Source organism: Muntiacus reevesi, chromosome 4, assembly GCF_963930625.1.
Source record: "Muntiacus reevesi chromosome 4, mMunRee1.1, whole genome shotgun sequence".
NCBI lineage: Eukaryota > Metazoa > Chordata > Mammalia > Artiodactyla > Cervidae > Muntiacus > Muntiacus reevesi.
Window position 1 is genome coordinate 171415357 of NC_089252.1, and position 24418 is coordinate 171439774.

At 48.0% G+C, this 24418-nt stretch overlaps 1 protein-coding gene, 1 long non-coding RNA gene and 1 pseudogene across 2 annotated transcripts; 1 reads left to right on the forward strand and 2 right to left on the reverse strand.

Annotated features, from left to right (window-relative positions):
* Positions 1–6057: 6057 nt before the first annotated feature.
* Positions 6058–8656, reverse strand: LOC136166177 (uncharacterized). The gene is made up of 2 exons (XR_010662859.1): positions 8332–8656; positions 6058–6405 (listed from the first exon to the last, which is right to left on the reverse strand). It is a non-coding gene; the product is annotated as an uncharacterized lncRNA (long non-coding RNA).
* A 79-nt stretch (positions 8657–8735) lies between these two features.
* Positions 8736–9669, forward strand: LOC136167588 (olfactory receptor 10P22-like; annotated as a pseudogene).
* An 8685-nt stretch (positions 9670–18354) lies between these two features.
* LOC136166178 (olfactory receptor 10P1-like) lies at positions 18355–19293 on the reverse strand. The gene has a single exon (XM_065932211.1). The coding sequence runs from the start codon at positions 19291–19293 to the stop codon at positions 18355–18357; it is 939 nt and encodes a 312-aa protein (XP_065788283.1).
* Positions 19294–24418: the final 5125 nt, after the last annotated feature.

Consider the following 24418-nt stretch of genomic DNA (forward strand, 5'->3'; position numbering starts at 1 on the left):
CCACGACTAGAGTCCAAGTGCCACAGTGGAAGGTCCTGTGTGTTGCAACTAAGACACAGCAAAATAAACAAATTAAAAAGAAAGAAAGAAAGAAAACAGACGCAGTGATTTCTGCCCTTGGATCTGTGGTTCTCAGCTGGGGCCAGTCGATATTTGCCCACCTCTGGAGACACTGTTTGTCACAGCTGGGGGGAGGGTGCTACTGGTATCCAGCGGACAGAGGCCAAGGATGCTGCCAACCACCCTATAAGGCAATGGCAGCCATTCACAACAAAGCCTGGCCTGGCCCCAAATGTCAGGCACGTCAAGATTGAGCTCCACGAGGACAGAGCGGGGTGCGTGGTGCACACAGGCCCTCCCTCCGTGGCCAGCGTCCTTTGGAGCCACGGTATTCCCTGCATGGAGCTGTTAGAAGCCACACCAGCAAACTCACTTTTAAAGCAACTGTAGGGACGTGAGCCACAGTCGTCTCTCTGGGGGTATCCGGAGAAACTTCTGTCTCATCTTAGCTCCAGGAATAGTTGTGGTGCCCCAAGCAGTCTGTCTCTGTTTTATCTCATGGACATTGTAGACTCTGGAACTAACCAGACTTTCCTTTTTGGGTTGACTGCTAAACAGTTTTGAGCCAAACTTGTGACCCACCCTTAGGAAGGGCATGAGTCTTATAGCCTGCATTTTTTAGTTTCATTCCTGACTCTATTTTATATCCCTACCTCTCTTTTTCTGTTTTAAAATTTTATTTTTTTCTCTTTATTTACATTGCTCCTACTTTTAATTTTAGCTCTTTTTTTGGGGGGGGTTGTTTGCTATGTCTTGGTAAGCTATTTATGCTGTGCAACAAGAAACAAAACACCGAATTAATAAATGTAAACAGCAAGTCTCCCCTTAGCTCTGGAAGCTCTTAGGCAGAGTGGTGGATGAAGTTATAGAAGCATAATAAGGACTGTGGGCAGGGACTAATGCCCCCCTCCAAGGGTGCCTGTGTTCTTGTCCCAGATGCCAGCTGGGTGGTGAGCAGGCAGGATGTGAGAAGATAGGGGGATTTTTAGAGGAGGCCAGCTATTCCTCGATTGCTGTGTAGGACACTGTGGCCTCTTGATGTTGGAAGGAGCTGGACTTTCAGAGGACAGATGTGGGGACACTCACAGATGCCGGGACAGAGCTGGTAGGAGGGGGGGTCTCTGAGATAGGCATGACTGGGTGGTATATAAGATGTCCTGGATTGGGAACCTGGGGTGTGACTCCTAGGTTTCAAGTCTCAGCTCCACCCTTGTTGCCCAAGTGACTTTGCAGTCACGTGGCTCCTTAGTCTTCCTGTCATTAAACCACAGTAATAATACCTGCAAGGCCTATCTCTAGGTTTGAGGTGAGGACCAAATGAGATGGTGAAATTGCTGAAGTGCTCTGTTCATTTCTAGGCTGCAAACTATTAATTTTCTTTTTACCTATTTATTTTAAAAGTTGAAGTATCGTTGATTTTACAACATCATGTCAGCTTCAGGTGCACAACACAGTAATGCAATTATATATATATAGGTGCTTAGTGCTTAGTTACTCGGTCATGTCCGACTCTTTGTGACCCCGTGGACTGTAGCCCTCAAGCTCCACTGTCCATAGAATTCTCCAGGCAAGAATACTGGAGTGGGGAACCACCCCTTTCTCCAGAAGATCTCCCCTACCGGGGTTTGAACCCAGGTCTCCTGCATTGTAGGTGGATTCTTTACACCCGAGCCGCCAGGGAAGCCCAAATATATATATACACACACACATATCTTTTCCAGATTCTCTTCCCTTACAGGGTATTACAAAATACTGGGTGTAGTTTCCTGTATTCTTTCTTTTTTTAATGTTGAGGGACAAAAACAATTGTGGCATTATTGCGGGTATGATTACCATTGCTCTTGTGGAGAAGTTCTTATTTTCTCATTTAAGGTTATGGTTGTTGCTGAGGTTCTCGGGGTTGCGGGCCTGGGGACCCAGCCTGAGGGAGCTTTGGCTGACCCCGGGGAACTAGTTAAAACTTACACAGCAGCCCCCCCTATCAGTCATTAAGCTGCGTGTGGATGCATGCAAGACGCTGCTTAGACTTGTAGAGCTGAAGAGGATCTCAGGGGGCTGAAGAGCCGTCTCCTGCCCTCTCTCTCCTCTCTCAGGAGCTCTTCTCTCTCTCAGGAGCTCTTAGTTCTGTGAGATCTTCCCTTCCCCATTTTCCCCACAAAGTCAAAGTTCAGCCCCAGAAACTCAGGAAGGTCTGGCTTCAGGGTACATGGATTTCCTAGACTCAGGTGTTTTTTCATGATCTCTAGGGTGGAGGCCACTGTAGTTCTAGTTTCCTGGGTAGACCCAGTGTGCTAAGTCCCTCAGTCGTGTCTGACTTTTTGCGACCGCATGGACTGTAGCCCACCAGGCTTCTCTGTCCATGAGATTCTCCAGGCAAGAATCCTGGAGTGGGCTGCCATTCCCTTCTCCAGGGGATCTTCTCTACCCAGGGATCGAACTGGGGTCTCCTGCATTGCAGGCGGCTTCTTTACCTTCTGACACAGCAGAGAAACCTCTTCCTGGGTCTGACGTAATGTTTTCAGCTGCAACTTGAGACCAGTTTCATCTTCTGATCTTTGTGGTGTTGACTGGCAGTCATGGATCCCATTTCTCTTTTTCATATTATTCTTCAGTTCTTTTTCTCTTTCCTTGACTCGTCTCATGTCCTTCCATCCACACACATTCCAGATACTGCAACCAACCTATTTCTATTTTCACCTGAATAAAAAAATGTTGTTTTGAGAAAGGTGATGAAGAAAGCCTGCTTCCTGCCTTCCAGGCTGGAGCAGAGGACCTCCCACACCTCTCCACTCAAAGTGGTAACTTCCAAGGCACTTTTCCTTCAGTCCCATCTTTCTTCTGTCTCCGTATCTTTTGGGCAGCTTTTTTTGTTTTGATTTTATTGTCTTTCCAGAGTAGGGTGGAAATGGAGGTGGTGAACTCACTCACTTTCTCTATCTCCCCTGATTCAGGTGGCCAAATGCTGATTCGCATTCTTCACCAGACACTGTGCATTGTTATTTAATTCTCACACAATCCTGTGAGGTAGGGACTGTCTTTGTTTTACAGATGAGAAAACCTAGTCTCTGGGAGGTCAGCCACACAACTTGAGAGTGCTGACGCCTAGAGTCTGACTTGGAGAGTGGTCAGGGCAGGCAGCTAAGGTGGAAAAGACTGCACTTGGGGTCGGAGGCTTGGGCTTGGATCCTGGCCCCATCACTGACTAGTGGGACCTTGGCAAGTCACACCTACTGCTGTGTCTCAGCCTCAGCCTTCTCAAGTGCGAAGAACTAGTCACGATGCCTGGCTCACTAGGCAGATGACGGGATTTGAGTAAAGTGATTACTTGACCCAGGGCTGGAGTCCGCGTTGCTCGGGCGCGGTCCGCTGCAGCAGAGCAGCTTGCGCGTGAGAGGCTGCCTGCAGCTCGCTCGCAGCCACCCGCGGCCCGGCGCCCGGCGCTGCGCCTGCATTCCCCTCCTCTGGTCCTTGCCACACGGGGCTCTAAGAGGGCAGATGCCTCTCCTCCGAGTGAGGGAGGGAGGGAGGGTGTCGGCAAGATCCCTGTCACAGCCTTCTTTTCTTTTCGTTCATTTTTATTGGTTGGCGGCTACCTACTCTACAGTAGTGTAGTGGGTTTCGCACACACTGACCCGAATCAGCCCTGGGCTTACGTGTGTTCCCCATCCCGATCCCCTCCCGCCTGCCGGTCGCACTCTTCCTGAGACCCTGACGTGTGAGAGCTAAAGTTAGGGGCTCGGCTTCCAACCGATCGTGCGGAGCGAAAGTAATCGGCTGGCGCTTTCGAGATTAGATTAGAGAGCGCCTGCCTGCCATCTGCTCTCTCTCTCTCCATCGCTGGCCGGCCCGTCACCCAGCGGGGAGGTCGCGCCCGCGGAGCGAGCCGGCGTCGGCGGCGGGGACCTGGTGTCCCCAGCCAGGGGGCGCCTGCCGCTGGCGGGGAGCAGCCCTCTCCCGGGGCAGCCCCGGGACAGCGGAGCCTGGGCGGTTCTGGGAGAGCCGCGGACACCGAGCCCAGCCGCGCCCGGGCTTCTGACTCAGAAACGCTGCTCGTTTTAAGTTCCCGAGTCCCGAGGTGACTGAGTGGGAGGCTGTTGAGGGCTGTAGTGTTTCTGGGAGAAGCAGCAGAGACTTCTGAGGTGTGCCTGTGCTCGGTCTGGAAGGGCGGACGGGACCATCACTGGAGAAGTGGAGAAAGCGCCTCAGACGGGGCAGGCAGGCGTGCGGAGCGGGCATCTGCTTGCAGAAATCGCCCGACCTCCCGGGGGCCCAGATGGAAGCGCCCGCCGGAGGCGTCGGGAGTGCTCAGCTCTGCGCTCAGCTGGGCGATCTTGGGTGAGCTGAACGAGCTCTTCCAGATCGGTTTCCTCCTCTGGGGACTGCAGTTTGAACAAGAAGAAGATCTTCAAGGCAGCTTCCTTCTACCATCTCCTCACCCACGCAGCTCAGAGAGGGGACCATGTATGATGTGGCTATTTGGAGGTTGACCACACGGGGGCGATGTGATCTCATCTGAACAGCTTCCATATTTAAACTGCTACTCGACAAAAACCTGCCTTTTGGGGTCCATTGATGGGACTCTGTAACATCTCCTTTCTGTTTTTTATTGGTAGCTTTTTAAAATGGGAAATTGCAGACATGCTCACTATCATAAAGCTCAAAACAACCTAAGCGGTCTATTCACAGCCTTTCTATGACCCATGTTTGAAAAATGTGCACTGACAATCAGAAACACTCATTTGTTGACTAAAAAATTAAACTATTAAAAAAAAATTAAACTATTGATAAAAAGAAACATTTCCAAAGGCATAAGTAGGCATAAATGCTTGAAAATAAATCAGATACTTAATAATACCGAAATATGTTAAAACAAATTCCATCTTTTTCTTCTAATGTTTCATATATGGTTTTTATTATTGTGTCATCAGTGGGTCAAAAACACACTTAAAAAAAATCACAAGCAAAAGTTATGTAAGTTATGCACTCCAAGTGCATTTCATCCAAAGCGTATCATACACCAAAGTATTTTTGGTGTATGTCTACCTTAACTATCTCTCTCTCTATTTATTTACCTGAATATGTATTTTATATGGACAATTTGCTGTTTTTTACTTTGCTTTTTATCAGGTAATAATACATTGTGAATATTTTTCCATGTCAATAAATCAACTTTTGAAAACAAAAATTTTCTTTTAGAATAGTTTTAGGTTGACAGAAAAATACAAAGATAATTGACAGAAAAATTGCAAAGTTTTAGATTGACAGAAAAATTGCAGTCTCATACACCCCAGTTCTGGTTTCCAGTATTAGTAACATCTTAAATTAGTGTGATACATTTGTCACAGTTGATAAACTGACTGTGATACATTACTATTACCTGAGATCCATGTTTTATTTAGATGTCTTCGGCTTTTGCCTAATGTCCTTTTGTCTCTTCCAGGATGCCACAGTGCACTTAGCTGGTATGCCCCCTTGGTTTCTCAGAGGCCCCTTGCTTTGGATGACCTCGGAGGTTTTGGATGACCTTGAAAGCTTTGAGGAGCACTGGTGAGATATTTTGTAGTCTGTTCCTGTATTGAAATTCTCTGATGAGGAGACTGGAATTATCGGTTTTAGGAGGAAAGCCAAGAGGTGACGTGCCTTTCACATCACATCAGATCAAAGGTGCACCCTATCACCTGATTTCCACTACTGATGTTGACCTTGATCATGAAGTGGTGTTTTTCAGGCTACTCTGTAAAGTTACTGCTTTTACTGCTTCTTTCCAGAAAGCTCTATGTACAGCCCACACTTAAAGATATGCTTCCCTTCTTTGAGGGTGGACTATCTACTTAAGTTGTTTGAATTAAAAAAATATATATATATTTTGGTCTTACTGCATGGCATTGGGACCTTAGTTCCCCTACCAGGGATCGAGTTTTCAGCATTGCAAGGCAGACTCTTAGCCCTGGGACCACCAAGGAAGTCTTGAACTTTTAAAAAAAAATAAATAATTATTTTTTTTTACAAAAATTATTTTTAATTTTTTTTTTTTTGGCTGTCCTGAGTCTTTGTTGATTTGCTCAGCTTTCTCTAGTTGCCGTGACAGGGGCTACTCTTTTTGGTGTGAGGCTTCTCTTTGCAGTGGCTTCTCTTGCTGAGGAGCACAGGCTCTCGGCACGTGGACTTCAGGAGCTGGAATCCACTCAGACTCAGCATTTGCGGGGCACAGGCTCAGTTGCTCCGCAGCATGTGGGATCTTCCCAGGGCGGGGATTGAACCTATGTCCCCTGCACTGGCAGGAGATTCTTCTCTTCTATGGCACTAGGGAAACCCTGAATATTTAAGAAATAAACGTATTGCAACCTAAAATAGAAAAAAAACCAAATAAACAAGACTGCCTTGGATTAAAGGATTTCACAGAACTCTGCTGTGTGTGCTGAGTCCCTCCGTCGTGTCCGACTCTTTGTGACCCTATGGACTGCAGCCCACCAGGCTCCTGTGTCCATGGGGATTCTCCGGGCAAGAAGACTAGAGTGGGTTGCCATTTCCTTTTCCAGGGGATCTTCCTGACCTAGGAATCGAACTGAGGTCTCCTGCACTGCAGGGGGACTCTTTACCAGCTGAGCCACCACTGAGAGAATCAGTTCTTAGGTAGGTTGATGAGAAGTCCGGGGTCCCGGAGGAGGAGAAAGGGGTCTGGGGCTCTTGAGGAGGAGGAAAGGATGAAAAATTTTTTCTGCATTCCTTAGTCTTAGTCACATAAAATGTTTTTTCTTCTTCTTCTTTAAGCCCAGAGTTAAAGATTACACAACAAACAACTCAGTTTAAAGTCTGCACTGAGGATTATATAACAACATGTACCCTGCTGGAGGACATGCTTCTCTTTCCTGAGAACCTCTGACTCATCCTGTTACCCTCAAATGCATATTGCGGGAGCGGGCCTGGGAAGACCTTTACAAACTCGAGACGTTCTTCTCATTTACTGTAATAACCAATTGAAAAACCATATAGCTCCCGGGCTAAGACTAGCAAGAGGGGTGCTCTCCATCCCCCTTCTGATGTCTGTCAGAAGCTTTCTCTGTCCCTTTTTATACTTTAATAAAAGTCTGCTACACAAAAGCTCTTGAGTGATCAAGTCTGGTCCCTGGTCCCGAAGCTAAATCTTCTTCGGAGATCACCAATCCGACATTGTTCATTGTAAGCTATCACCATGGAGTAGGAGATCACAACCCAGTCCAGTATTCTTGCCTGGAAAATACCCTGGACAGAGAAGGCTGGAAGTCCATAGTCCATGGAGATACAAAAGTCAGTCATGATTGAATAACTGAGCACGCGCGCGCGCGCACACACACACACACACACACACACACACACACACACACACACCCCTCTAAACAGGAGATGAACCAGTGGCAAAGAAAGCTTCTTTCTTGGTTGTGGGATACATGTCTTTCCGAGGACTGGAATTTCTCTCTGGTCCTTATTCTTTGAGCCGTTAGAGTCTGAGGCATCCTCTCTGGTCACTGTGTTACCTCCCTCCCCCACTGTTGGTGACATAATTTATTCCAGCTGAGATCTGTTTCCTCTTTCTAACATCTTCCTCAGTAGCTGGGGAGCAAGTTGATGCCTGGGGTGGGTTGGGAAGTACATCCAGAAGTCAGACCTGTTTCTATTTTAGCAGTTTCCTTTCTTTGAGGATTAGCACAGTCTTACAAAAGGATTTTGAGAAAGTGCTGTCTTGGTTTCTAGGCACTGGAGAGAAGAAGCTTAGGGACTCACTGTGGGAGTGGGCAGAGGGCAGCCCCTGGGGCAGTGAGCTGGGCAGCTCAGCAGGTGGACCCTGGTGGGGAGCTGGAACACGAGATTTCTGAACCCGGCTTCGTTCCGGCCTGGCTGAGGAGCCCTGGACACAACCCAGACTCTGGCCTTGTGGCATCAGGCCTGGCTGAGGGGCCCTGGACACAACCCAGACTCTGGCCTTGTGGCATCAGGCCTGGCTGAGGGGCCCTGGACACGACCCAGACCCTTTGGCCTTGTGGCATCTGTTTTGTCCTTGGGCTGTGGACTCCAGCCCCCAGGCCCAACTGCAGGGAGTTAGAAAGGCTGAGCCGCTGCTTCCTTGCTCCCCATCATCAGACAGAACCCTCTCCCCCTCTTCAGCTTCCGCTGATAGTTTCCATCCCCACCTCTCCTCTGGGAATCAGGCTCTGGGGGACTGAACTTCCCTCCTGGGCGTCAGGGAGGGCCGACCTGGGGCCGCGGGGCCTCGGGAGCAGGTGAGAGCCCCACCTGCCGTCTCTGTGAAGCCTTGCTCCTGCGTCTTCTCTCTCTCTCTCCAGCTCTTGCTCTCACTCCAGCCCTGCCTCCTGCTGGGTCCATTTTTCTCCCAGTCTCCTTCTGCCAGCTTCATTCATTCTGCCTGTGCACCCTGCTTTCTGCCCGTGTCCTCCAGAGCTTGGTGAGAGGGGCCGGTCCTCTGTGTCTCTCCAGTTCCAGCCTCAAGGAGGGACCGCCTCAGCTCCCCTGGTTTCCGTCCTTCTGAGGGGCGATGCCAGCGCCCAGATGCTGATAGATCCACTCCTGCCCCCTGGGAGGGTCTTGTGGACCTACCCGCACGCCTTCCCTGCCGCGGCTTGAGCCTCTGTCCTTGCCAGGCTGCCCCCTCCACTCCCCTCCAGTCTGGCCTTGGGGCCATGAGCGGGGGCAACGGCACAGCAGTGACCGAGCTTGTTTTGCTGGGGTTCTCAGGCTCCCACTCCCTCCGGGGCCGTCTGTTCTGGGGTGCTTCTGGTCTACCTGGTCACTCTGCTGGGCAGCTCGCTGCTCGTCCTCCTCACCCTGGCGGACGCTGCCCTGCCCTCGCCCATGTACTTCTTCCTGCGCCACTTCTCCGGGCTGGAGATGCTCTACACCACGACCGTGGTCCCCAGGATGCTGGCCGACCTCCTCTCCTCCTGCCCCACCATCCCGCGAGCCAGCTGCTTCACCCAGCTGTCTTTCTTCTCCCTGTTTGGCGTCGCGGAATGTGGCCTGCTCACTGCCATGGCCTATGACCGCTACGCTGCCACCTGCCGGCCACTGCATTAGAGCACCCTGATGAGCCCGGGAGCCTGTGTGTGCCTGCTGGGCGCCAGCTTCCTCACGGGCATCATCACCAGCACCACTTACTGCACCCTCATCTGCACGTTGCCCTTCCCCGGTGCCAACACCATCCACCACTTCCCGTGTGACATCCTTCCCGTGCTGAGCCTGGCCAGCGCCAGCACCTTTTGGGGGAAGTGGCCAATCTTGCCGTCACCATAGCCTTTATCCTAACACCCTTCTCACTGATCAGTGTCCTATGCCTGTATTCTTGTCACCATCCTTGGTGTCGCGACGTCCCAGGGACGCCGAAAAGTCTTCTCTACCTGTTCCTCCCACCTACTTGTGGTCACGCTCTTTTTTGGGACGGGGATCATTGCCTACATGAGGCTGGGGACAGGCTTCTCCCAGGCCAGAGACCAGATCCTTGCCCTCGCCTACGTGGTTGTCACTCCAATGTTCAACCCGTTCGTCTACACTCTGAGGAACGAGGAGGTCACAGGGGCAATGAGGCGGCTTGTGAAGAAATACCTCTGGAGGCCTTGACTCCCTCTTGTTGGAGGGCCTGATTCTTGTAGACTTTCAAGTGAGAAAGAAGCCCTGGCTCTGAGTGGTGTGTTGGGGTCCCTAGCCTGCCCAGCTCGAGGGCACTGTTGCTCAGAGCTTGGCCTCTGCAGCCTGCTTTTTGACCCTAATCTGCCTTGTCTTAGGTACGAAGCTGGAGAGACACGCCCTGGGTGGAGGCTGAGGAGTGAAGGTGACTGCCCGTCTCGTCCGTGTTTGAGCACTTCTGGTCTTTCCTGAGGCTCAGGGCCCTTCCTGGGGCTATGATTTCTGGAGACAGTGCTTTTCTTCCTCCCAAACTCCTCACTGCAAACCTTTTTCTTTCTTGTCAATCGCCTCTGCTTCCACATGAATGCCTTTACTCCAGGTGGGAGATCTGACTTGAGTGGGAACAGGGCAGAGAATAGTTTTAATTTTTTTTGTTATAACAAAGAAAGCTGATCGCCAAAGAATTGATGCTTTTGAACTGTGGTGTTGGAGAGGACTCTTGAGAGTCCCTTGGACAGCAAGGAGACCCAACCAGTCCATTGTAAAGGAAATCAGCTCTGAATATTCATTGGAAGGACTGATGTTGAAGCTGAAACTCCAATACTTTGGCTACCTGATGCGAAGACCTGACTCATTTGAAAAGAATCTGATGCTGGGAAAAATTGAAGGCGAGAGGAGGAGGGAATGACGGAGGATGAGATGGTTGGATGGCATCATTGACTCAATGGACATGAGTTTGAGTAAACTCTGGGAGTTAGTGATGGACAGGGAGGCCTGGCGTGCTGCAGTCCATGGGGTGGCTAAGAGCGGGACACGACTGATCGACTGAACTGAAATGAACTGAACTGATTGCTGAATAGGTGTCATTATACTTGTGTATTTTTATGTTCTTCTGATCACAAACTTCTAGAAATAGAATTGTTGAGTCAAAATATAGGCACATTTTTTTTTGAGTTTTCAAAACTTATTGCCAAATAAGAGAGTTTTTGTTGTTTTGTGGTCCAGTTGAGAGCAGTCGAGTTTCCAGGACAAGGAAATGGACTAAGAGTCAGGATGCGGCTAAATAATACACATGATTCTCATATACTCCAAATCTGGTTACCTGTATTTTTACCGTCTTAAATTAGTATGATACATTTGTCAGAATTAGTGAACAAATACTGATACTTTATTATCACCTAAGATTGACACCTTATTCAGCTTTCTTTAGTTTTTGCCTAATGTAGTTTTATCTCTTCCAAGATACCACAGTACGTTTAGCTGTTTTGCCTAAGTCTCTGAGAGGCTCCTTGTCTGGGATGAAGTCACATCCAATCTATCCTGAGCTTGCAGCTCAAGAGTCACTCGTTGTCCAGTGGTCAGGTATTCAGTATTTACTTTTGTGTATAAGGAGCTTGAAAACTATTTTGTAATAAGATAAATTATTTGTTCCAAAGGGCGGCCTTGGTTCTCAAAACCTGGGTTTAGTTCTCAAATGTGGGTTTGCCTCTTGGACTTACCACAGTTTCCGGTGCCACTGCCACGGAGCTTCTTAGGGTCTGCTGAGTAGAAGGTCCAGTCGCAGAACTGTGGCCTGCACCGCTAGAGAGCCTTTTCATGCTCTGACTGTGAGATATCCGCTAAACAGTTTGAAGCAGCACATCCATCTGAACTATGTGTTGTTTCCGCAGTCCAAGATCCTCAGGAGGTCTTTTTCTTACTGTAAAGAGAAAAGGGTAAGGCAGATTGTCCTTAGTGTTTGAGGAGATGTCTTGACGTTCCCATAGCGGCTTCCCTGGCGGCTCAGACAGTAAAGAATCTGCCTGCGATGTGAAAGACCCGGGTGCAGTCCCTGGGTTGGGAAGATCCCCTGGAGGAAGAAATGGCAACCCATCCCAGTATTCTTGCCTGGAGAAGCCCCATGGACAGAGGAGACTGGTGGGCTACGCTCCATGGAGTCACAAAGAGTCGGACATGACCAAGCGACTAACCCTTGACGTCCCCAGACAGTCTTCACCGAGAGACACGTCTCTGCATTTGATGGGACGTATCTCGTGCTCTCTGATGTGAATGCATATCTACCTTGCCTACCATTTGCTTCTTTCCAGGTGCTGTCAGCGTAGGCTCATGAATATGATGGGGCACGTGGTGTCCTACAGGACGTGGGATGATCAAGATGCCTGGGGATTAAGTGATGGCACACCGCTAGAGTTGGTGTAACTCTGAGGCAAGGCAAGAAAGGGGAATTTCTATCCCTGCCCAAAGAAGACATACTGAATCTGGATCGAACCAGTGCTAGGGCAGTGATCCTAACCACTGTACTGCCAGACATCTCCCCTCCTTGTCTGTCCCCATCTTCCTACTTTCTCTAAACTCGCATTATCAGAGGGAGAATTAATTCTGTACAGAGTAAAAATATGGGCTCTAGTGTTGCAAGCTCATGTGTGTTATTCTCTAGCTGTGCTACCTAGGGAAAGTTGCTCAACATCTCTGAGTTTTGTTTCCTCATCTTGTGCAATTGGTATAACAACAGTGCCTACTTAGAGGAAGATACACTGTGAAGCTTAAACTTGGAGGTAGATTTACTGTGATGCTTAACAGTCACTTGCATGGACTCCTTAAAAGGGCCAGAAAATTCTAGCAATTGTGTTCCTCTGGTCATATACTTTTATAGAAATTGCACAGTGATATATTTTAACTGCAATCTGTTGTAACTTCTTCTTCTTTTAAATATTTATTTATTTGGCTGTGCCCAGTCTTAGCTGCAGCATGTGGGATCTAGTTCCCTGACCAGAGATTGAACCTGGGTCCCCTGTGTTGGAATCACAGAGTCTTAGCCATTGGATCACCAGGAAAGTTCCGTAACTTCTTTTTTTTTTTTTTTTAATTTTATTTTATTTAATCTGTTGTGACTTCTGTCTCTCTCCTGTATGAGAGAGACACAGCCCAGTCTCTTCCTCAGCCCAGTTTCCCCTTGTGATATGTACTGTTGAAATGTCAATGGATAATTTTTGATCTAAGGCAAAGTTGAGTTGGAGATAGATTGAGTTTGGTAGGATGAAAGTGTTTGGGTTTATGTTGTTCACAGTTGCTTTTGAGTATACTTAAGTTATTGGTAGTTGTCCTGATGCAGGAATGGCTTCCAGGAATGTGCCTTCTATCCATAGTGTCATATCACTCAGCATTTCAACCCAGAGTGAAGTACCGGATGTTGTGTTATGATAAAAATGTGTCTGAATGTGACTGGCACTGAAAATATACAGGAAATGGAGGAGAAAAAAGGTTAGACATATATGGATAAAGGAGTTAGAACATGGCAAAAAACGCTCAAGTCATCACAAGTTTAATGTTATAAGCAGGATTTTATTTTCATCCTCTAAGTGAAAAAAGTTCTCCTCTATCAGAAATGTATTTGATAATGCAGGAACATATATGGTTATAAACCCAACATTTATTAAAAAAGTAGGAATGGGAGATTTGATTCAATTCAAATATTTCATTTTAATTGAAATTTGAAGACATGTTTTGAGTGTTTAATGAAAAAGTAAGAAATGAAGCACTCTTCACTGACATGAATGCACACATTTGTAAAGGACATGGGAGAAAACCTAGATGAAAACAACAGTAAGAAAATGTTTGTGTTTATGGATACGAACAAAGATGAAGGGTGGAGTTATTCTTATATGAGAAGCAAATTATAATAGAAATTTCAGATTGTACTAAAATAAAAACAGTCATTCATTATAAGGAACAGATTTGGCATGAAATATAGGCTCTTGGGGGCTTCCCTGGTGGCTCAGCTGGTAAAGAATCTGCCTGCGATGTGGGAGACCTGGGTTCCATCCCTGGGTTGGGAAGATCCCCCGGAGAAGGGAACGGCTACCCACTCCAGTATTTGGCCTGGAGAATCCCATGGACTGTATAGTTCATGGGGTCGCAAAGAGTAGGACATGACTGAGCGACTTTCGCTTTCACTTTCATAGGCTCTTGGGGGCTTCCCAGGTGGCCCTAGTGGTAAACAACCCGCCTGCAAATGCAGGAGACATAAGAGACACGGGTTAAATCCCTGGGTTGGGATGATCCCTGGAGGAGGGCATGGCAACCGGCTCTGGTATTCATGGGCTTCCCTAGTGGCTCAGACGGTAAAGAATCTGCCTGCAATCATGGAGACCTGGGTATGATCTCTGGGTCAGAAACATCCCCTGGAGGAGGGCATGGTAACCCACTCCAGTATTCTTGCCTGGAGAATCCCATGCACAGAGGAGCCTGCCAGGCTACAGTCCATGGGGTCGCAAAAAGTCAGACATGACTCAGCACGCGCACAGAGGCTCTCAGATTCCTTGATAATCTCTCTCTAACAGATAAGATGTCCCAAACATTGCAGCAGCAATCTCTCCCATTCCACATGCACTTTTGCTTTTTTAAAAAAATTTTCTGTCACGCTGTGTGGCATATTGGGATCCTCGTTCCCTGACCGGGTATGGGATCTATGTCCCCTGCAGTAGAAGTGGGGAGTCTTAACCACTGAACTACCAAATAAATCCCCATATGCACTTTAAAGATTATTTACTTGATTCATTTGGCTGGACTGGGCCTCTGTTGCTGCACATGGGATCTCCGATCTTCCTTGTTAAGATGTGGCGTCTTCAGTTGTGACATGCAGACTCTTAGTTGCCACGTGAGTCATGTGGGATCTATTTTCCAGATCAGCGATTGAACCCAGGCCCCTTCATTGAGAGCTTGGTCTTAGCCACTGGAAGTTCCAGAGAAGAAGCCCCTCCCCGCTCCTTGCAAGGCAATGTGGCCTTGTAACTTTCCTGTATCAGAAGGTGGACTCTACCTCCTGCTCTTGAATATGGGCTTGCCTCAGTGACCCTCTTGTGACCGGTGGTGGAAATGATGCGTGTGACTTCCAGGGTTAGGACAACAGAAGCCTCAGGGCTCTTGTCTTGGCTTTCGGTTTGGGATATTTTCTCTTGGAATGCTCCTTCTTGGAAACCAGCAGCTATGCTGTGAGAAACCCAAGGCTCATAGAGAGATCACGTGTAGGTGAATAAATCCAGTCATTGCTGACACATGACAAGTGAATGAAGAACTGTTAGATGACAGTTCTCAACTGCTCAAGTCCCTTCTAGCTACTGAAACTCTTCTGGCTAATGACAGAGACATTGAGCAGCAGAGAAGAGACATCCTTGGTGTGCTCTTTCTAAACTCCTAGACTACAGAGATTATGAGCAGAATAAACTGCCTATTGCTTTAGGCCACTAGATTTAGGGTGGTTGGTTAGGTGGCAATAGATAACTTCAATGCCACCCAGTTAGTGAAGAGGAGTAAGTCACAGAAACACATTGGGAAAAGATTTAGATTTCTTGCTGATTAGACATAAAATACTGACATCAAAGAAGAAAATGTTCAGTGTGCATGAAAGTATGATTGGATATGAAATTCTTTTTCATTATTAATGAGGATTTTCAAGATTACCCTTGTAAATAAAAGAAAAGAAAGAGCTAGTAAATGTAAATATATATTTAGGCATAATTTCAACTATTGCAAAATTTTGAATGACTTTGGAAAAGGTTTTACATTTTTTTATCATCCACTTCTGTGAGCAGTTTTTGTTTAATCCCACATTGCAAGCAGATTCTTTACCAGCTAGGCCACAAGGGAAGCCCAGGAATACTGGAGTGGGTAGCCTATCCCTTCTCCAGGGGATCTTCCCAACCCAGGAATTGAACCAGGGTCTCCTACATTGCAGGCGGGTTCTTTACCAACTGAGCTATCAGTTCAGTTCAGTTCAGTTCAGTTGCTCAGTCGTGTCCGACTCTTTGTGACCCCATGAAATATCAGGGAAGCCCATTTAATGGACTACTGCTGTGAAAACCTTGAGGGCAAACTGGGTAATGTGTGAGGTTCAAAGATGAAGGACTTCCCTGGTGGTCCAGTGCTGGGGGTATGGATTTGATTCCTCCTCTGGGAAGATCACAGATGCTGCGGGGCAGCTAGAGGGCTCTGCCACCTTCATGCCTGCTCCCTGCAGCCAGTTCCTGCCTGTCCTGCTGCCCCCTGTGGATGAGGGACTTGTGGAGGAGGCGGGCTTCCCATGTGACCATGAAACGCGGTGCACAGCCCACGGTGTGGCCCTCGGGGTAGAAGGGTGGGGAGTTCAAGGGGCTTCCTGAGAGTCCAGCCCTCCACAGTGGTCCTGGATCTTCTGTCTCTTCCCTGTGATGTGCCCTCTTGTGGTATCTAGCTGGCTTCACAGAGAGTGTGCTAACAATTTACATATGTTCAGTGTGCATGAAAAGTATGATTGGATATGAAATTCTTTTTCATTATCAATGAGGATTTTCAAGATTACCCCTGTAAATAAAATAAAAGAAAGAGCTAGTAAATATAAATATATAATTAGGTATAATTTCAACTGTTGCAAAATTTTGAATGACTTTGAAAAAGGTTTTACATTTTTTGTCATCCACTTCTGTGAGCAGTTTTCATTTATGATGAACATAGTTATTTTAAGAAATTAATACTCTAAAGGCTTGATCAAGAAATCAACTATAGTTCAATTAAAAATAAATAAAAAATTTTGATCAGGAGGTGTTTAGTCATTTTTCAAGCAAAAACATAATATAAAAATTATGTTCACAGAAGCAAGCTCCTTATAAACATTTAAATATTTTATTTGGAAGCCTTATGAAAAACCTGCATTAAAAACTTCCATATTATTATATATTTTATTTTCCCAATAATTATATAGTAAAAAGAAGGTGCGTTGAGTTTTTTTCCATCAAGTCTTTTCTGTGTGTGTGCTAAATTGCTTCAGTCCTGTCCGACTCTGTGCGACCCTATGGACTGCAGCCCGCTGCAGCCCACAGCCGGGCTCCTCTGTCCATGGATTCTCCAGGCAAGAATATGGGAGTGGGTTGCCATGCCCTCCTCCAAGGGCAAGTCCTTTCTAGATGTCTCCAAATCCCCTTCAGTTTGCCCTGAAATATGAGCACTTTCTATGTGTGCCATAATGTGAAGAAGGTTGGAAATACTACATCAAGTCACTTATTCCAGGAAGCCTTCCAGAAACACCTCCAAAGAGTAAATCAGTCTTTCAGTTCAGTTCAGTTCAGTTCAGTCACTCAGTCATTTCTGACTCTTTGCAACCCCATGAATCGCAGCACGCCAGGCCTCCCTGTCCATCACCAACTCCTGGAGTTTACCCAAATTCATGTCCATCGAGTTGGTGATGCCATCCAGCCATCTCATCCAGCCATCTCATCCTCTGTCATCCCCCTCTCCTCCTGCCCCCAATCCCTCCCAGCATCAGGGTCTTTTCCAATGAGTCAACTCTTCGCATGAGGTGGCCAAAGTACTGGAGTTTCAGCTTCAGCATCAGTCCCTCAACCAGGAGTAACTCCCAAACATGAGCTGGTCCGTCGAGGAAACCACTGATGTTGTCGAGGGACCAGATGCCACTTCTACAGCAGGAACTTGCTTCTTCAGCGGCAGACTTCTTTGCTGTTGTCAGAGAGAGGGGCTGCTCTCTGCCTTTTGCAGGCACTGGAGCCTCCGTCAAAGTTAGGCAATGGTGCCTCCAGCTGGTGGAAATGGGTCATGTACCTGGGTGGGGGGTTAAGAACTATTTTCAGCTCTCAGAAGGAGATAGGTTTTCTCCCCACCAGACTTCTAAAGTGAAGGATTCTTCTAACAATGAAGGAGGGTCCAATGCCGGATGGCCACAGTGACTGTTAAGTGTCCACTTTCCAATTCCCATCCAGCATGGCCTCAGGGCTTCGTATGGTCTGAGTTGCCGGAGAAGGAGGTCCGGGATCAAGCTGATGGCACAGGTTTGGAGACGAACAGGGGAAGACAAACACTGGGGAGATGCTCTGGACAGTTGGACATGTTATCACCAGTTAAGGATGATGTCAGAAATCAAGGATGGGGAAAAGCAGGGAGGAACAGTCATGTGGAATATTTTGAGGGGATAAGAGTTCCCTCTCTTCTAAAAGGCATCCAAGGCATAAGATTGCAGTGTGTTTCTGGGAGAAAGGAGATGAAGGCGAGGTAAACTCCGTGGCCTCTAGGTGGGTCACTTAGTTGGACCCACCCACATAGACATGTGCCTTCATGACTGACATGGACCTCTGATGACTGGTATAGCCATGACAATCACCTTGCTCAGGGATCCAGAACAACCTAGAAGATGTTCAGTATTCTTCCCCATAGTCAGCATTCCTTCCCATTCTGCCTTGCTCTAATAACTCATTCTTTGAGAGTGACTCTGGGGTGTGGGAGAGGAGGTAAGTTTGAGATTTCTCTGTTTTAATGTCAATCCTTTCTGCCAGGAAGCCTAATCCCTTTGAGATGCTGCATGGGGCTTTTCAGGTGGTTCAGTGGTAAAGAACCTATCTGCCAATTCAGGAGACACAAGAGACGTGAATTTATTCCCTGGGTTGGGAAGATCTCCTGGAGGAGGAAATGGCAACCCACTAAAGTATTCTTGACTGGAAAATTCCACGAACAGATGAGCCTGGCAGGCTACAGTTCATGGGGTTGCAAAGAGTTGGACATGACTGATGGAGTGTGATCGCACACACGCGCACACACACACACACTCACGGTTTCTGGCCGGCTGGGTTTTAAACTAGCATCTGGGGGCTGGGAGGAGCAGCAGTGAGTGAGTGAGCAGACAACCCCTGAGTCTTTTCAGGGTGAGGAAACCTGCCTCTTCACCATATGCCACAGGGCTTTTGTCACCTCCTTGTTCCGAAGGGTGTAGATGATGGGGTTCAGCATGGGTGTGATGACCGTGTAGAACAGGCTGAGGATGCGGTCTCTGGTGACAGAGGAGCCTGCCCGGGGCCGGATGTAGGTGATGCTGGCCGTTCCAAAGAAGAGGAAGACCACAAGCAGGTGGGAAGAACAAGTGGAGAAGACCTTTCGGCGGCTCAGGGTGGAGGCCATTGCCAGGATGGCACTCAGGATGCGGGCATAAGAGGTGACAATCAGAGAGAAGGGGACCATGATGAAGACCACGGTGGCCATCATCACAGAGACCTCGCTCCTGTGCTTCCCAGCACTTGCCAATCTCAGCACTGGCAGAATGTCGCAGAGGAAGTGCGGGATGACTGGGTGGCTGGGGAAAGGCAGGGTGAAGATGAGGGAGGAATGGGTGGTGGCTGTGATGATGCCCATGAGCCAGGAGATGCCCACCATGGCCACGCAGGCCCGCCAGTTCATGAGGGTGGAGTAGTGCAGGGGCTGGCAGATGGCAGCGTAGCGGTCATAGGCCATGGCTGTGAGCAGGCAGCACTCTGAGATGCCCAGGACAATGAAGACATACATCTGGGCTGCACAGCCCCAGAAGGAGATGGCACGGGGGTGCGGGAAGGCCAGGTCGCCCAGTGTCCTGGGCATGACGTCGGTGGTGTAGAGTAGCTCCACCAGGGAGAGGTGGCGCAGGAAGAAGTACATGGGAGAGTGCAGGGTGGGGCTGGCCCGCGTGAGGAGGATGATCAGACAGTTACCCAGCAAGGCCGCCAGGTAGGCCAGCAACACCCCCCAGAAAAGGGGGCATTGCAGGGCCCTGAGGTCGGAGAATCCCAGGAGGAGGAATTCAGGCAGAGTCTGATTTTCTTTAGCCATAAGTTCAGGCTGGAGCCTATGGTACAGCCAAGAAAGAGATGTTAATACAGAAACAATTGGCCTTTATGTAATTTAGTAAAGCACTTTTCATTCAGTCCCTCTTGAATCAACTGGGAGAGTTAGGGTCTGCACTTTACGGATGATCCGTTGGCCATTACAGGAAGCATAAGAGACTCGGGTTCAATCCCTGGCTTGGGAAGATTCCCTGGAGGAGGGCACGGCAACCCAGCTCAGCATTCTTGTCTGGAGAATCCCAAGGACAGAGGAGTCTGGCAAGCTATGGTCCATAGGGTCACAAAGAGTCAGACATGATTGAAGAGATTTAGCATGCACATGGGCCTCAGAGGGGTCAAATAATTTGTCGGAGGCTATGTGGAGGGAGTGGCCGTCTTGGACGTGAATCTAGGTCTCCTGACCCCAGATTCAGCAGTGGGCTCAGTCAGGGACTGCCCCAAGCCTATGTCTAGTGATCACCATGGTGGGCTGTGGATTTAGAGTGTCAGGCAATGATGTGACTGTGTGTGTGATGATATTGCCCCGCTGGATCCTACTTTGGGATTCTGTAGGCTTCCCTGGTGCCTCAGCAGTAGAGTCAATTTGCAGTGCAGGAGACGTAGGTTCAATCCCTGGGGTGGGAAGATCTGCTGGAGAAGGAAATGGCAACCCACTCCAGTAGTTTTGTTTGAGAATCCCCCATGGACAGAAGAGCCTGGCAGGCTACAATCCATAGGGTCACAAGAGTCACACACTGCTTAGCAACTAAACCACCACCACCATCACCACCACCCACCACCTGGGATACTGCAGAATCTTTTTCATAGATTGTCAGCTTCTGGCACTTGCTTTGTAAGGGGAGTGGGGCAGCCACAGGCCGTGTTGCATGTTGTACTTTACTCTCCTCTTAGCTGGGCCCTATGATCTTCCATCCCAGCTGTCTGTACTCTGTTCTCCAGGCCTCCATGCATTTCCATAGACAGTACCCCCTGCAGGAAATGTCTCTAAGCATTCTATTAAAATCCCACTGATCCTTCAAGCTCAACTCAAGTTCTCCCTGCCTATGGCAGCTTCTCTGCTCCTGCTGATCAGAAATAATTACCCATGGAATTTCAGGATTAAAAGTGACCTTAATACATGCATATGTATGGCTGAGTCCCTTTGTTGTCCCCCTGAAACTATCACAACATTGTCAATTGACTGTACTCCAATATAAAATAAAAAGTTAAAAAAAAAGTGACCTTAAGGGTCATATTAGGGCTTCCTTCTTAGCTCAGTCGGTAAAGAATCCACTTGCAATGCAGGAGACCCTGGTTTGATTCCTGGGTCGGGCAGATCCACTGGAGAAGGGATAGGCTACTCACTCCAGTATTTTTGGGCTTCCCTTTTGGCTCACTTGGTAAAGAATCTACCTGCAATGTGGGAGACCTGGGTTTGATCCCTGGGTTGGAAAGATCCCCTGGAGAAGGGAAAGGCTACCCACTCCAGTATTCTGGCCTGGAGAATTCCATGGATTGTATAGTCCATGGGGTTGCAAAGAGTTAGACACAGCTGAGCGACTTTCACTTTCAAGGGTCATATGTTTCAGCATGACAGTGCTCAGATGTTATCTACAACATCTTAGAAGGATGCTGTGTAGTGTCTCTGAGCATCTGCAGTCATGGGGAACTCACCGTCTATTTAGGTAGCCCCCTTCAGCACTGGCCTCCTCTGTCTGTAGGACAAGTTCATTCATTGGTCTTGGCTAAATTCTCATATCTTGTAGAATGTCAAAGCCCTTTTGTACCAGACAGCCTTCAAATATTTGAAGAAAGAACCTTCGCCAGTGCTCTCGTGAGACATTGCTTGTATCTCAGTTTCAGCACTTTCTAGAGAAGAGTCTCCACTGTGAGGTCCTACAGGGTAAGTTGGGGAGTTCATAGGGGGCTGTCTGTTTTCACAATTGCTGATGCTTTCACATGAGCTGGGGAACCAGTGCTGGGTCCCCACCAGGCACTATGCTAAAAGACTTAATATTCATGAAACCCTTGGATATTCACAATCATGCTATGACATAGAAACCTTTATTTTCTCCATTTTACAGATGAGCACATGAAAGCTCAGACAGTATCTTTCTCAAAGTCACACATCTAGTAACGGAGAGAGTTTGGGCTCAAATCCAAGAGTTTGGAGTTCTAACTCCAGCGCCTGTTCTCTTGGTCACTAAGTTATCAACTGTCTTAGAGGCTAATTTAATCACCAGAACAACTCGCATGGTATGCTGCACGTGCCAAGTGTTCGGTTAAATAAAGATTTATTAAATGAATGAACGCACTAATAAAGACGGGGGACTGACGGACAGAAAGGTTAAGGGGTTTGCTTAAAGTGACGCAGTTAGTTGGACAAAGGCAGGGAACTGGCCCCAAGTCTTTGAGAAGTCAGGGTTCCCAAGATTTGCCGAGCTTGTATTACCCATATTGTATTACCTTGTATTACCCGTATTTACCCCACATGTGAAGATTAGCTAGTCATCTTCATCTTTAAGCAGGAGACTCTCTAAGTTCTGCCCATTGCTCAGACCCTTAACCTCCCCCCACCCTCATTTTGTCCACTCACCGTATTTTTGGCTTTAAGTCATTTATTGAGTCTGTGGCTGACACTTAGAGGTTGCTGCGTGCTGTGCAGTATCTCAGTTGACTTTATAATGACTCTAGTGATAGCTATTATTCTGTCACCACAGGTAAGGAACCAGAGCTCCAAGAGCTTAAATAACTTCTTCAAGATCACACCATAACAGAGTGGATGGTGGAACCAGAATTCTAACTTGGGACCTGAGGCTCCAACCACCATACCTACTGTATCTCCAGTGAGGTCAACAGCCTTACCCTACGCTTCTGGGAGATGAACTCCATGTAGTCAGTTCGGACAGGAGTATCTGAGTCCCTTTTCCTCTTGACTGTGGTCAATAATCCTTCAGATGATCAATCCACTTAAATAATCTGTGGGCTAGATTGTGCTGTTTTTAGATTTTAAAAATAATATCTTTGCAACTAAAATATTTAAGAAATATTTGGAGTAAAGTCATCTATGATTTTCCCACCTTGGTTAAATTTCTTACTTGTGTATTGCCCTCAAGTCTTTATCCCGCTGCAAACCCATCTTATATGCTTTTAATCATAGTGTATATACTAATTTGTCTTTTCCCTTTCCTTTTCAATGCTTCTGAGAGCCATTTTGCCATGAGATCACATAACATTCTGAGGGATCTTTTTAAAAGCTCTTGTAGTCATCTGTTGAATTTCTCTACCAGCATTCAACAAATACCTCTCATATTCTGGCAACTCAAATCCTTCCATTTTGGGGGATAGTTTAGATAATGATGCAAATATTATATTCATGTATGTCTCTTGTTGGTTCTGTTAACTTACTCCCTTGGGAGAAATTTTTGGGAGTGGGATAAGAGTGTGGACATTTTTATGGGTCTTGTCATCTACTGTATAATTTTGGATTTCTTTTAACTTGGCACAAGTGGCAGTCCCAACCTCCCCTCCTTCCCTGAGTAAAGCTGGAGCTCTCCTCCATCCTGTCTGTCCTCACTAAGGCCGCCCCGCCCCCAGATTCACGCTCCCTCGTCGCGCTTCACCGAGGCCGCCCCCCAGATTCACGCTCCCTCGCCGTGATTCCCTGAGGCCGCCCCCCAGATTCACGCTCCCTCGCCGCGATTCCCTGAGGCCGCCCCCCCAGATTCACGCTCCCTCGCCGCGCTTCACCGAGGCCGCCCCCCAGATTCACGCTCCCTCGCCGCGCTTCCCTAAGGCCGCCCCCCAGATTCACGCTCCCTCGCCGCGATTCCCTAAGGCCGCCCCCCAGATTCACGCTCCCTCGCCGCGCTTCACTGAGGCCGCCCCCCCCCCAGATTCACGCTCCCTCGCCGCGCTTCCCTAAGGCCGCCCCCCAGATTCACGCTCCCTCGCCGCGCTTCACCGAGGCCGCCCCCCAGATTCACGCTCCCTCGCCGCGCTTCCCTAAGGCCGCCCCCCAGATTCACGCTCCCTGGCCGCGCTTCACCGAGGCCGCCCCCCAGATTCACGCTCCCTCGCCGCGCTTCACCGAGGCCGCCCCCCAGATTCACGCTCCCTCGCCGTGGTTTGAACACCTCTTTGGCCTTCCCTGGTGGCTCGGCTTGGTAAATAATCCGCCTGCAGTGTGGGACACCTGGGTTTGATCCCTGGGTTGGGAAGATCTCCTGGAGAAGGGATGGGCACCCACTCCAGTATTCTGCCTGGAGGGTTCCATGGACTCTACAGTCCATGGGGGTCACGCAGAGTTGGACACGACTGCCGGACATGAGCATCTCTTTACTCCCAGTCCCCTAGTGACATTTTGCCCTGAGAAATCATCTGTGAGAAGTGTCTCCTGCACCCTCCACTCTGCCCGCTTTTCCCTCAGCTCCTGTCATCCCCGTATCCACTCTGCCTTTGTTCGTTTCCCTCTTCAGCGTCTCTTATCCCCATATATGCTGTCAGAGTGGGGACACTCATCAGGGACATACAAACCCTGAGGCCACAGTCATCTTTTTCAAAGTCTCCCACAGAGGAACAGAGAGGCCAAGGTGTCCTTCTGGGTCATACAGAGGGGCTGAGGTTCTTTTTAAGATAAAATTTATTTTAAATTGTGGCTTAAAATCTCACACATGAAAATTTCCACCCTAACAATTTTTTTGTATACAGTTCTTTGGTGTTGTTAAATACATTTACCTTGCTGTGCAACACATCTCCAGAACTTTTTATTTTGCAAACCTAAAACTCTATGCCATAGCACTGACCTATATACAATATCACGTGTAAAATAGATAACTAGCAGGAAGCTGCTCTATGACACAGGGAGCCCAGTCTGGCGCTCTGTGACTACTTAGAGAGATGGAATGGAGCAGAGGGAAGTTCAACAGGGAGGGGACATATATATATCTGTATATATATATATATATATATATATATATATATGCATAATTATGTGTATAATCATGACTTATTCACACTGATGTATGGCAGAGACCACCACAATATTGTAAAGCAATTATCCTTCAATAAAAAATATACAAAGAAATAAAAAAGACTCTATACCTGTGAAGCAACAACATCTCATTTCCCCA

What these genes read in the sequence shown, in the direction of transcription:
- LOC136166178 (XM_065932211.1), bottom strand. Translation starts at nt 19,293, where the DNA reads ATGGCTAAAGAAAATCAGACTCTGCCTGAATTCCTCCTCCTGGGATTC.